Here is a 13,570-nt window from a genome sequence, read left to right as displayed (position 1 = left end):
ACTTCAGGCTCAGTTCTCCAGCCAGCCATGAGTCACAGCCCACATTTCCCCACACGCTCTAAGATGTTGGCGGGGGTTCGGTCCAGGGCTGCTAGGAGGCTCTTAGGATGATTTCTCTTTAGTTCTGTTATAATTATATTGATTTTCTCCCTTTTTTGGAAGTCTCTCTCCTTGAGGGAGGGGGCAGAAGCCCCGCCCCTGGGAGGGGTGTCTTACCCATTCAGAGGCACCCCCTTTTGAATGGTGGCACTATTTCAAAAAGAACAGGGGGTCAGGATGAGGCTACACTGGCCCCTCATGGACCCCCTTCCCTTTCCTGGGACCCGAGGGTTGGCAGAAAGGACCTAGCTTTTCAGGACCACAAAATGTTCTTTGACCTCCGTGTGTCAGGACCAGGGAGCTGGTCTTTGCGCTGGCATTATTCGCTTGAAAGTTGCATTTTCTGGATTACTACAATGACCAGTTTTCAGGAGAAATGGGGTGAAGAGATCCTAAGCGCATGGGCTACCCACAGATTACATCCCCGAGGCTGGGAGATTGACGCTGTAGCTCACTTCTCAGTTGTGCCCTGGTGTGGGGCTTCTGGAGGCCTTGCATCCCATCCAGTGGTGGCGGGCACAGCCCAGGAAGGTGCTAGAAAGAGGGGGCAGGTGGGAGGCTTGGACATTAAGTGCCTCCAAGTAGGCTGAGCCAAGCGTGGCTGATACAGGGTTGACGGATGGAATGTTCTGTTTCCCTTCGTGAGGCTGGCCCTTGGCCAAGGAGATTGGCTCATCCTGGTTTTCCAGCTATGGGATGGTGACACAGGGAGGTACTTGGTCAGACACCTGAGCACATTCTGTCTTACTTGAAATAGTTTGATGGTTTCCTTCTGTGCGGGGAAGTTCTAGGGCTTTGAGCTCAGACATGTGAATCTGTCTGCTCTTGCCCTAAACTTGGCTGCTCCCCTTTAGGCGATCCTGGCCACAGCCTCCTTCCTGCTCCCATCTCTCCCCGCAGTTCTCTTTCTAAAACACCTAATTCCACACCCGTACTCCCCATTAGTGACTTCAGTGGCTCCCTGGTCCCTAGGGATGAAGTGCTTAGCACGGCTTCCGAGAGCCTGTGTGATCTGGCCCTGGTTTTAGAGCCTCCTCTCTGCACAGTGACCCGGCCCCACTCCAGACTGAGCCGCTGGAGTCCCCAAGTGCCCCTCCCTCCCCGCCACACACTGTGACACGCCATCCCTCAGTCTGGAAGCCCCCTGCTTGCTCAGTCTGGAAGCCCCTGGAAACCTCCCTGCCCCCTCCCCCAGGGGGAGGAGGGCCTCTTCCAGTTTCCCCAGGTCCCTGCGCCTCCCTGCGTCATTAGCCCTCACATGGCTGTGTTGTTTCGTTGGTTCCTTTGTCTCCCTGCCAGCGAGCCCGGGATGGCTGGGGCTGCCGTCTTGTGTGCAGATGGGCCCGGGCTGCTGCGGGCACTCAGGACCTGGGGGTGGAGTGGGTGGACACTTGGAGGTCACGGGTCAGGCACCCCCTGAGCCTTGGTTTCCCCGCCTCCACGATGGGGATGATGGTCAGGGCGTCGCTGGGGGAACAGGTGTGCGGGGAGGCCCAGGATGCTCGTGGCACGGTGCTGGGCACGTGGAGGTGTTGGGCTTTGGGGGAGCTGCTGCTGGCCATGGGCCAGAGCCCCCTCCCCCCCAGTCCGGGCACCTGTAGGTGGTCTCAGCTGGAGGGGGCGGAGGCTGCACAGTTGAGGGAGAGGAGTCGGGGAACAGAGGGAAACGGGGAGGGCAGTGAGAGGGATACCCGGTGGAGACTCGCAGAAGAACCTCGTCATACCCGCCCATCTCCCATCTCCCATCTCCCGGCAGGGCCCGGTCTCCCTCCTCCCGGGGCCCGTCTCCCTCCTCCCGGGGGCCGCCATTGTCATGGGGATCAGCTCTGGCTCTGCATGAGAACTGTCTGGAGACTTTGAAGTACCCCCAAGGCAGGCCATACCCCCAAACAGTGTCCTCAGATGCCAGGTGGGGCCCCGAGGCATTTCCTTGCTCTGCCAGGGAGGGTCACAACGCGGCCACAATCGAGAAGCCCTGTTTGACGTGGTCCTCTGTGAAGCCGGTTGCTCCCCCAGAAAGGGTCTCAGCAGCCCGAACGAGGGGAGGGCTGCTTGATGGAAAAGCTCTTCCTCCAGCCTTCTCAACAGAGACCCACACCAGATATAAGTGAGCACTTCTTAAAATGGTTTGATTTTTTTTTTTTTTAAGTAACACATTGAGATGGCACCAGCACAAGGCGGCGCAGATGGGGACCCGGTTAGCCCCCCCACCCAGTTGCTCAGCAGCAGGCCCTGGGCCCAGTTCTGGGGTGTCGTGAGGAGCTCACATGGGTGCGCGCGCGCACACACACACGCACACACACATGCATGCACACACCTGCCTTCTTGGTCACTATCAGAACGTCACGTCCCCACCCCGGCACCGCTCCACCCTCGATGGGGACCTGCACTGGTGGCCCGACAGTCGTGGCTGGATGCCCTGGGCAAGGTGGGGAACCTTGGCTCTCCCGGACAGTGCCACCAAATGACCGTGGCCTCCTTGTCACAGGGGCCACACTGCCCGTCGTTCCGACGACTGGAAATCTTGGGTCACAGAGCAAGGGAATTCCAGAGGCTCATGGGGCACCTCGTTTCTGTCGTTCCAGAAGCCGCTGGCGGCCCCGGCCTTCGAGCTGCCCGCGCTGTACCGCACGGAGGACTACTTCCCCCCGGCCACCGGCCCTGCTGCACTGCGGACCCCCCGCCCCCGGCGCGTGTGAGCCTCTGAACCCGGGGGCCTGTCTCATGCTGTCCCTTCATGCTGTGATCCCCTCCCTTGCTGCACGTGGAACCACGGGGTTCGGAGACCCATCTGGGGCCCGTGCGGTCGGGTCCGAGCAGCCACCGTGGCTCTAGGCCCCTGGTGGCTGCTCGCTGCCACCAGACACACGGCTTCAGGGTCACCTGCAGTGGCTCATCTGTCTGCGCTCCCCGGTGCCCGCCGGCCTGTGAATCATCTCAATAAAGATGTCAAGAGGTCATGTGTGGTCTGGGTGCAAATGTTTTCTCGCAGGGAGCTCCTGCCACGGAGGCCAGGAGTCTGCTCATTGGGGAGCCCCTCCCTGGGCCTTTAGGTTCCCGGTGAGAACGGGGAGATCCTTAGAATTTCCAGGGGTCTTCCAAGGTGCGTTGGCCTTAATTTCGTTTCAGGCAGATGAATTTCCTCCTCTTGTCCTGGAATTCCAGATTTCTCACCTTGGTGATGAAGAATTCCGGCGTGTGTGTGTTTGTTTTTGGAATTCCTCAAAGAGCCAAGAGTATACATGCACACCCAGCCCAGCTGCAGACCGGCGTTCAAATTCAGGGAAATTTCACATAATGAACCGAGAGAGAGAGAGAGAGCAATAGAAAAACAAGGAATAAAGCTGGATCATGACAAGTTTAGGACAGTTTTGGTGGCTCCGTATGTCAAGCATCCAACTCTTGGTTTCAGCTCAGGCCGTGGTCTCATGGGTCTGGGATTGAGCCCCACATCGGGCTCCTTGCTCAGCGGGAAGCCTGCTTGGGATCTCTCTCCCCCTGCTCCTCCCCTTGCTCTCACGTTCTCTCTCTCTTTTTCCCTAACATAAATAAATCTTAAAAAAAAAAAAAAAGTGGGTGCCTTGTTTCAAAAAAGCCATCATTTGCCCGTGGAGATTATTTTTTTGTAGTAAAAAACTTGTGTATGTTATTTTTTAAATTTTTTTTTAAGATTACTCATTTATTTGAAAGAGAATGAGAAAGAGAAAGCACGAGGAGAGGGAGGGGCAGAGGGAGAAGCAGGCTCCCCACTGAGCAGGGAGCCCGATGTGGGGCTTGATCCCAGGACCCTGAGATCATGACCCAAGCCAAAGGCAGACGCTGAACGGACTGAGCCTTCCAGGCGCCCCTTGTATACATTATTTTAAATGACTGAGGTATAGTTTCCTCTAGGCGGAAGGTTCAGGGAATTCTCACAAACCGCACCCCGGGCCATCAGCTGATGTCGGTGATGTACTTTGTGTGATGGGCGGATGGGTGGACGGGGCCCACGTGGTGTGGTCTGTGTGTCTGGCTTCCCTGTGGCTGACACCATGCCTGTCGCTACATGTTCATCCCTGTGGCTGTGCTGTACGGATCAGGACTGTTTTTAATGAAGGAAGCCCGGGTATTTCCTGGGCCCCAATGCGTCCACTCGAGGAGAGCCAGGATCCGAGGGAAAGTTAATTTTTCAGACAAGCGGTGAGGACACCAGTTTCTGGAAGGCCAAGTATATGTGGCTTGCTGGTGACGCCCAGGCTCTTCTCCTTTCTGGGCCTGAAGCAGGGGCCAGGGAGAGGTGAAAGGGAATGTCATGTGACCAAGCCACAGCACTGTGAGTGTCCTAAAATAGAGACCCACAGGACTGTGGCTTAGAGCTTCTAGGCTCTGAGGTCAGCCTGCCTGGGTGGTACCATTGTCTCCTGCTCACCTCAGCTGTGTGGCCCTGGGCTAGTTGCTTACCCTCTCTGAGCCCAGCTCCCTCCTCAGTGGGAATACGGCTAACAAGGGCACATGCCCCCTGGGGGGTGTTTGTGTGGATGGCAGCGGGGGACCGGTGTGAGCCCTGGTCTCAGGGATGGCAACAGGTGCTACAGTGAACGGCGTTGCTATGGCGATCAGCCTGGCTGTTTCTCAGTTGATCGGTGGCATCCGGCAGTGTCAACAGCAAGTGACTTAGGGACTGCCCTTAAATTATGGAGTAAGAACAGGTGAAGTGTGCACCAGCCCTCTCTGGGTGTTTCACTGTTCTTGGATCCTTTCAGGGGCACCTGCTTTCCCCCGAGCAGCGAGGACAGGAGCCGTTGCATGAGAACATCTGTGGGAAGCTGACTCATGAGCGAGGACTGGTCATTCCAAGTTTGCTGGGAGTCCTGATGCCAAACGGTGACTTTTGAGGGACATTTGGGGACACCTTGGTGGGAAGGGAAGGTGAGGACACGGAGCCTGCCAGCAATTCTGACCCCAGTCCTTTGCTGGTGTTCTGGAGTCACTGTCCTTGTACTAGGTGAGCTATGTCCTGTCAGGTAGAGGAAAGCCTTGACCACTAGCTCGGGTGCAGCCTAGGAAAAGGTTCTTTTATGGGACGCCAGTAGAAAGGGGAGGGCAAATTTTCAGAAGAACCAGGCTCTTCTTCATTCAACCGCCTCCCTGCTTTGCAGTGGATGTGAACTTCATGTCTGTCAAAGCAAGAGGTTTCAAGAAGGTGGCCCACGCGTTGGCAGAAATGTGTGGTTTACCCTGAACTGTTTAAAAATGTTTTCGTGTTGAGACAACTGGGTAACCATCTGGAAAAAATAAAGCGAGTTCCATACCTCACTCTGTACGCCAGGAACATTTCCAAAATTCCAAATGGATTAAGGACGAGTTAGATGTATAAAATGAATTCATGTAAGAAGGCAGAAACATTGGAGAATCATTCAACATCCAGAAGCTTTAAAGATACATTTGATTATATAAAAAAAAAAAAGTTAAATCCTCTGAATGTCAAAAACAAACCAAAAACTCAAAAAAAAAAAATCCAAACAAATACGAAACCCTAAGCAAATTCAAAAGACGAATGATCAAAAAGACAAGTAACAAATTGGGAAAAATCTACATGCAGCTCATTTTACAAAAGGAAAGTCTCCTTAATATATAAACAGCTTCTACAAATAAATAAGAGACAAGGTAGAAAAACGGGAAAGAATATGAACAGGCATCTCACAGAAAAGAAAATGTAAAAGGCATTTTAAAACATGAAAAAATAATCTCTACCAGTAAGTACGAAATAATACTGAAATTCCTCCATTTTCAGTATGTGAGGCTGGCAAACGTGAAACGTCTTTTATGACACTGGCAGTGAAATTTTGAAGAAATGAGTGTTCTCATGCATTGCTAGTGAGATATGCTCATGAGGGCCGTGGGCATCACCGATCCAAAGGAGAAATGTTTATGCCCTTGGACCCGTTATTCTACCTCTAAGGATTTCGCCTCCTAATAGACACACATGAGAGAAATGATAAACCCAAACAGTGATTGTCCATTGTGTTGAAATAACCCAAGACTGGAAGGCACCGAAGTGTCCATCAGTAGTGGGATTGGTTCAGTCCTAGTACATCCACATGCACAGATGGATGGAATCCTATGAAGCTGTAAAAATGAGTTGGGAGTTCCTTATGAGCTGGTTTGGAAATGTCACCAACACACGAAAGCCAAGGTGCAGAGAAGTTGCACACGGTGTGCTACCGTCTGTGTGAGAAAGGCATTGACATCCCCTGGAAGGGCGCACAGAAATCTGAGAACAGTGAGTCCCTCGTCGTGACGGAGAAGTAGACTTTTCATGTTTCCATTTTTTTTTATCCTTTTTGTTATTTTGGTGTTTACCTCTTCAAAAAAAATGAACCCGAATCAGTTGCCAGCAATTAAAAATGAGGACAGTAGACAGAAAGAGCTGGATTTCCCGCATGTCTTTGAAAACTGGAATATAAGGCACTCCTAGGCTTACATCGTTGTCGGAATTGATGAACCAAAGCCGAGCCGCTTTAGACGGCCATGCTGTTCCAGGTTTCTCTGGTTATCCCAGCCGTTCCGCTAATTTATGGCCCCTGTGGGCATCTGCATTTGGGAGCCTTAGAACCGGAGGTCCTTTGACACGGAGAATTTACTGCAAGGATACCGAACATGTGAAGAAATGCAGCTGGGGGGAAGTGACAGCTGCCATTGTGACAGCATTATGTGTAGTTAGCCGCCGGCCCACCAGCAAGCATCTCGGTGCCCCGATTCTGAACTTCCTGGGGACAAGGGGGTGCGGTCTTACTGCAGAATGTGTGCGTTTCATGGCCCTCCTTTTGGAAGTGACTGAAACCAAGTCAGATGAAGACCTAAGAAAACTAGAGACCAATATCCCTCACGATTACAGAAAGTTTACAGATTGCAAAAGTTCTCAACAAAATATTGGTGGGGGCGCCTGGGTGGCTCAGTGGGTTAAGCCTCTGCCTTAGGCTCAGGTCATGATCCCAGGGTCCTGGAATTGAGCCCTACATCGGGCTCTCTGCTCAATGAGGAGCCTGCTTCCTCCTCTCTCTCTCTCTCTCTGTGTGTGTGATCTCTGTCTTTAATAAATTAAAAAATATATATTGGCGGACTGGACCCAGCAACGTAGAAAATGGATTATACCCCACGACCACATGGGATCTCTCCCAGGAATGCAAAGTTGGTTTAACATCTGAAGATCAATCAGTGTAACCCGCTGTGTTCATACAGGTCAGTAACCACACAGTCATTTCCACAGATGCAGAAGAAAGCGTCTGCCAAAGTCGAACATCCATGCGAGACGAAAGCTCTCCTTGGGTTGTAAAGGGGAGTTCTCAGAGAGCAGGGTTAGAGGCTGGGCAGACATCCCAAAAGGTGTCTACTGATAGGATTACCAGCTCTCTGGGGAGGATTTGTTGACCCGGGAAGCTGGACGCAACAGGAGGTTTCTTCCCCATCTTAGAGCAAAATCTCACTTCATCATTTTTTTCCCCCTTCTGCAGAAAGCTTTATTGTTTCTAGTTGGTCCACAGCTTCAATAAGGGCTGAAGAATTTGCTTAAAGAGCTGCCTGGGGACTGCACCTGGCTGACTCAGTTGGTAAAGCATGGAACGCCAGGTCTCGGGGTGGTGAGCTCAAGCCCCGTGTTGGGTGTCGATGTGACTTAGCTGCCTGGTGGTGACAGAGCGAGGCTCAGGCAGAAGCTCGCATAGTAGCGGGGCATGGTGAGGGGGAGGTTTGCAGAGCGGCCCTGCAAGGCCGCGGGGCTCTGGGAAGCCTCCTAGGTGTGCTTGGCCCGCTTTGTCTCTTGGGCAAGGGCACAACCGTCCTTGGCTTTGGAAGAACTCACAGCAATTCTGCCTTGGCCACTTTACAGACTTTCCTCTGTGTGGCTTGCGGGCCCGCTGTGGCCTCCGAAGCATCCACGTTCTTCCCAGGCAAGGTCAGCTGGACGCAGTTGAGGCCTGTGGGCGGCGCGGCGTGGCCGTGGGGCGGAGGCTGCGTGGGCCTCCGTGCGGGGACTTAGGGCCCAGGTGCTGCTGGCCGCATGCGGGCCGAGTGTGAGGAGGGCATTGAGGGGGGACTGAGCGGCCCCGGGTCTGGAGTCAGGACAGGCCGCTGGCGGTCCCGCGGTGCCACATCTGACAGTGGCAGGTGGGGCCTCCCTTCCCGGAAGGACTTGCTTGTGGGGTTCATCCCCGCCACGCTACTGGGGAGCCGGGTACCCCACGGAGGAGAGGGAGCAGAGCTGGACGCGCCTGAGTACGAGGTTGGTGCGTTTCTTCCATCGGCTAACCAGTGAAAGAGCCGAGGACTTGGGGCTGGGTGGGGGGCAGGGGCAACAGGGCCCCCAACCCAGGGAACCCACAGTCTCCTCATTGCCCCCCACAAGGACCCCAGGAGGTGCTGGGGCATTTGCTTGCACATGGGAAATGGGTTTCTGCAGGGGCACCTGTCTGGTTCAGTCAGTGGAGAATCTGTTGATCTCAGGGTCATGAGTTCGAGCCCCACATTGGGTGCGGTGATAACTTAAAAAGTTGGGGGGGGGTCCTGGCTGGCTCAGTTGGTGGAGCATGTGACTCTTGATCTCAGGGTTGTAAGTTTGAGCCCCACATTGGGTGTAGAAATAAACTGGAAAAAAATCGTTTTCAATTGGTTTCTGCACACAGGTCGCCTCTCTGAGTGTAGAGTTGGGGGTTCTTCGGCTGTCCAGCCGGTGTTTGTTGAATGGGGAGAAACAGAACAAATGGTCTTACATAGGAAGCGCCGGCAGCAAGGGTGTGACTCAGGGGAGGGCTCAGGCTGTAGGCCACGTTCACGTGTGTGTCTCTAAGTGTCTTTAAAACAGGGCTTCCCAGTCTTGGCCACACAGAGGGATCAGCTGGGCCACGGGACCAACCCCCTGGGCGGGGGAGGGGCTCGGTAGAACTCCCCTGGGCATTTCAAGCTGTGGGCGCCCAGCACTGCCGCGGTGGCAGAACAGGAGGTTTACAGCCACCGGCTACCTGCGTTCCAGCAAGACACGGCTTCTTCGGTCTCACATTCTGCACGAGCTTGCTTTCCTTTGAAGGGCGCAGGGGCCTCAGCGTCCGCCTCCCACCTTCCTGCGTGTGGCGCGGGATTGGGTGTGAGCTGGTTTCTGGTTGTGTTGAACAGATTCCACCCCAGCTCCAGAGATGGGTGCTGACTGATCGAAGCCAGTCAGGGTCCTCCGAGCTCCCAGGGACTCACCAAGCTAGCTCTGACCCAAGCCCTCCAGCCACAGAGACCAGCTCAGGAATGGTCCGCTTGGCTCAAGGTCAGGACTCTTGTTCAGTAGTGAGGGAAGGTGAATGGGAAGCACCGTGTGGACACCAGAGGACCGGCCTAGGATGAGAGATCATGTGGGTGGGAGGAAGGGCAGAGGACCCGAGCCCTTGCCCACGCCACCGAGCGTAGTTGTTATCTGTGTGTCCCCTTTATCCAGCACAGTCTGAGTTGGAACTCCTGTTCCCTGGCCGTGACAGTCCCATTCATAAAAACGGTGTCTGAAGCTGGGTAAGGAGAGTAAGGTCATCACGGATGGGCAAGGACTTCCCTGGGAAGCACTGTGAGCCAGAGCCGCTCCTGGGCTCTTCGGGGCCCCTCGGAATGCACTAGGAGACATTAAGTCACACCAAGACACGCGGCTCCCCCAATTCTTTCAGTCTTGTCTGGGCCAAGGAAGAAGTCTCATTTTGGTGTTGTGTGCCTTGAATCCCTCTGGTTTTCCTTTTTAACAAGCAGAGCCAGACTCAGGCTCACAGCCCTCAGCAGGCAATAACAGGTGGTGAAGTTTTCACCCAACGTGTTGTATTTATTTTTACGGATGTCTTCATTAATGGCAAATTCTGCTGCCTGTCCTTTCTTGTAGAAACAAAGTTTTCCTTCTTAAAAAGGGCCCTTGAGACATACGAAGTACATAAAGCAGTTGTTAGATGACCAAGACGGCAGTGAGAATGAGTAGTGTGGGAGATGCTGCGCCGGGAAAAGCGTGATGTGTTGGTTTAGAGATGGGGCTTGTGTGTCTGCATTCGCAGCGGGGAAAGGCTTTAAGAGGCTCCTTTGTAGGCCAGGTTAAGGCTGCGTGGTGCAGTTGGAGTGCCAGTGGCTGGGGACTCAGATGTCCTAGGTGCGAGTCAGCATCTATCTCTCCTCTGCCAGCTGGGATCTTAGGACAAGTTCATCTCTCAAACCTGGTGCTGATATTGCCTTCACAGGACTTTTTGTTGTTGTCGTTGTTGTTGGGGGTAGGGGGTATTGGGGCACTAGGGCAGGACTATTTTGAGGACTTAAATTATCTTGGAATTTAGTACCTATCCTACTAGTCCCAGGAACACTTCAGGGATGTCAGAAAGTACTTGAATACTTGAGTGTGCTGAGCTCCTAGGAAAGGTGTAGTCCTGCCCCTGGCCTGGAGGATGGGTCCTTGAAGGACAGGGCTCTGTGTTTGAGCCTCTCTTGGTTCCCTCTTCCCAGGGAACCCCACTTAGCTAGCCTTGCCAGCAGAGGCAGCCACCAGCAAGCCATGTAGGGCCTTGACCACTAATCCCCAGGCTCTCATGTCTGGCCGCTTCACATACACGCAGTACAAGGTAGTACCATGTTCTAGTCCAAGTCCCAGCCAGTATGGTTCTTACAACTACATTGGGAAAGACCTTTTATTTCTAATCTCTTATCAGTTTCCAAAATTGAACAGTTAGTTTATTAGGATATTCATTTTGCCTCACTTAGTAATAAAACCTTAATAAAGTTCCAGCAAGATTCATGCAAAAGCTGGCTGAGCTTTAAAAGGCCTTACAAGCTCTGAGGCCTGATGGCGCAGGGCAGGTGGTGGCACTTGGCCTCTTATCACAGATCCGAGAACCTTGTATTCTGAAAAACACACAGTTACAACAACTCGTTTAAATAGTGAAGATTCTGCCCTTAATTCCATTCATAGGTCATCTGCCCTGGAAATGACTATGGACCTTCCTTCCTCTGTCCTTCTCTTACTTGCACTTGAAATCATGACTGGAGGATTTCCAGGACATGCAACTTTCGCCTTATATACAAATTTTTTGAACACAACTCCCGGCTAATTTGCAATTCCACTTAGATTTAAGTTCTAGTGAATGTTACAGTTGTTTAAAGTGGAGTCCATTGATGGAAGTAGTCAAGAATTCCAGAACGGTGACCCTTCTCTGGTTCAAACTTGGATCTGTTTTCAAGCTGACCTTCTACTAGCAGTTGATAGAAAATACCTTATTTACTAACCGGATGCACCATCAAGGATTTATCTGTCTTTCTAGAGCACCTCACGGTGGCCAACTGGTAACTGGGGTGTTGGAATGCTGTTTCTGAGAGGTGCGAGCACCCTCTTCTAGTTTGTTTTCGGGGGTGGGGGGGGGACGGGACATTTCCGTGCGACAGGCTTGCAGTTGGTGCTGACCAGGTGCGCAATAGGGCAGGTTAGAAATGAGGGTCACGATGGGTAGAAAAGACCGCGGCCGAAGGAAGGGCAGAGGCTAACCCGATGCTCTGCCAAACCCATGTACTTAATACATCCTAATTTCATCAGTAAAGAGTGTGTTTTCCATTACGCAAATTAAGTGATTCTCAAGCTTTAGTAGCACAGAATCCCTGAGAGAGGATTTGGGGGCCTCCGTCCCGAGGGTTTGATGCTGGCAGTCTGGGGTCAAGGTAGGGAAACCGCCCCTGTACATAGCAGTACTTACTTGACAAAAGCCAAGTTGAGTGGCTTCCGGTGGGGTTTCAGTTGGGGCTGCGCCTCACCTCCATCACAGGTTTTCAGATCTGGCACTTGTTCCCTCGAAACCTGTCTGTCTTTACCAACAGGCAGGCCTTTGGGTTGGATACAGAACTACAGGGCAAAGGGGCAAATCCTTTTCTGCTTAGCTCTTAAGAGAGGGACAAAGTGCCGTTTGATGGAGACCAACGATGGGAGAAGAAAGTGCCTCAATGTGCTGAAAAGCGAGAGAAATCCCGCTGCTCGTTGGTCAGACTCCGGAAGTCAGGGCCACAGAATTGGAAGGACATAAAGGAAAGTCTCCTGGGAAGAACATTTACAGACTTGTTCAGTCTATAGTTTATAGACATTCTCTAATTAGAAGGTGGCAGGTTGCCACAGCTTTTATTTCCAGATTATTCCAAAAGCAAACAGTAGCAACGACATTCTTTTCAATGGCTTTTATTGAGACACTTTTAGGGCTTCTGCAACATGGCTGGTTGGGGATCTTTGTTTCCAGTTCTTAGGTGGCCGAATTCTTCTCCAAATGCCAACAATGCCCGTTTTGACCACCTTAGCGAGGCAGCACACTCCTGTCTCTGCTCAAATGTTCAACACGGAATGTACACCCCCCTCCGCTATTCTATGCGAGTCTCCGTACAACTCCACGTAGGCCTCCTGAGCCTGGGGTTCCATCCTTCCCACCTAGTAACTTATTCGGCAGCCTAATTTCACCCCAAGGGCGAGAGGGCTTCAGGATAGCTGCTATTTACTATCCTTAAGTAAAAGTTTTTCTCAGTGCCAGTTCTTCTGATGTGATCATCTGTGGCATCTTAGTTTGGGGATGTCCTGTCCTTACTGTCATCAGTGGGCGTGTATAGAATGCATCCTCCTTACAGAACAGACAACTCCACGCCAGCCCCCAATGCCCTAAAGGTTCTGGTCTATTCTTGCACTTGTTCCTGTAGTTTTTTGAGAAGCAGGACGGTACATTTTAGGAGGTTGGTCAACTTACTTTGGTCTTGTTAATGCTCTTGTTACAGCTGTTTTTTGGAAGGAAGCTGAATTACGGAAGCTAGCCACTTAAGACCTGTTTAGACCAAAGTCCCCAAGAGGTGCTTGCTCGGCTTCTGCCCTCTGGAAGGTTTGGAGCTTTCCATCATTGTAATTACTGAAAATGGTCGCCTAATACTGCCTCCTCATACTCTTCCACTCTTTAGTCCAAGCTGCTCTTGGGAATGATGTAGTGAATATACTAGCTCCTTTGACCTTACCAGCCCTTCAGGTGTGTGATCTCCAAAGCCTTTTTAAGTAGCAAGATGGTCTAGAGAATTACAACAGAAGCAGAGAGTAGTTGCCTGTTTAGTACAATTGTTCCCAGTGTAAGGCAAAAACTAACATTTACTTCCTTTTAGAAGAAAGAACTGCCAGGGCATTGCAAATTAATGCCGGTTTGTTAACATCCTTTTATCGAGACATTTACATATATAAGCAGGCTCTGCTCCTTGACAAAAGGGGAACTGAAAAACTCGAGGATGTTTATTTTTGCAGTTAAAAAGGGGGAAGGCAAAAGGAAACCGAAAGAAGTTTTAACAGGTGCCTTGAGAGAAAGCATTCTTAACGCCAGTGGCACATCTTGGTCTTCCGTTTCAGTTTCCTCAGTGGCCACGGCTTCCACCCCGCTGAAAGTGAGCCATGGCGCTGGCTGGCACACATTATGGACACATAGGACTG

At 52.0% G+C, this 13,570-nt stretch overlaps 1 protein-coding gene across 3 annotated transcripts in view; it reads left to right on the top strand.

Moving 5' to 3' along the window:
• The window catches only part of BCAS4 (breast carcinoma amplified sequence 4), an 83,525-nt gene that overhangs the window by 52,337 nt on the left and 17,618 nt on the right, over positions 1 to 13,570 (top strand). Inside the window, exon 6 of one of the 3 annotated variants that reach the window (XR_006386114.1) lies at positions 2,685 to 2,748. The exons of 1 other annotated variant lie outside the window; for it this stretch is intronic. Coding sequence is in view for 1 of the 2 variants with exons in the window: in XM_044262831.1 (XP_044118766.1) it covers positions 2,685 to 2,798 (114 nt within the window). In the remaining variant the exon portion in view is untranslated. Of the gene's footprint in view, positions 1 to 2,684; positions 3,060 to 13,570 lie in introns of those variants that run through there. One more of the 3 variants, XM_044262831.1, reaches the window with a different exon arrangement.

The sequence above is a fragment of the Neovison vison genome, chromosome 8 (assembly GCF_020171115.1).
Source record: "Neovison vison isolate M4711 chromosome 8, ASM_NN_V1, whole genome shotgun sequence".
In the NCBI taxonomy this organism is placed as follows: domain Eukaryota; kingdom Metazoa; phylum Chordata; class Mammalia; order Carnivora; family Mustelidae; genus Neogale; species Neogale vison.
Note: the sequence above shows the minus strand (reverse complement) of the source record. Positions and strands in the feature narration are given on the sequence as shown.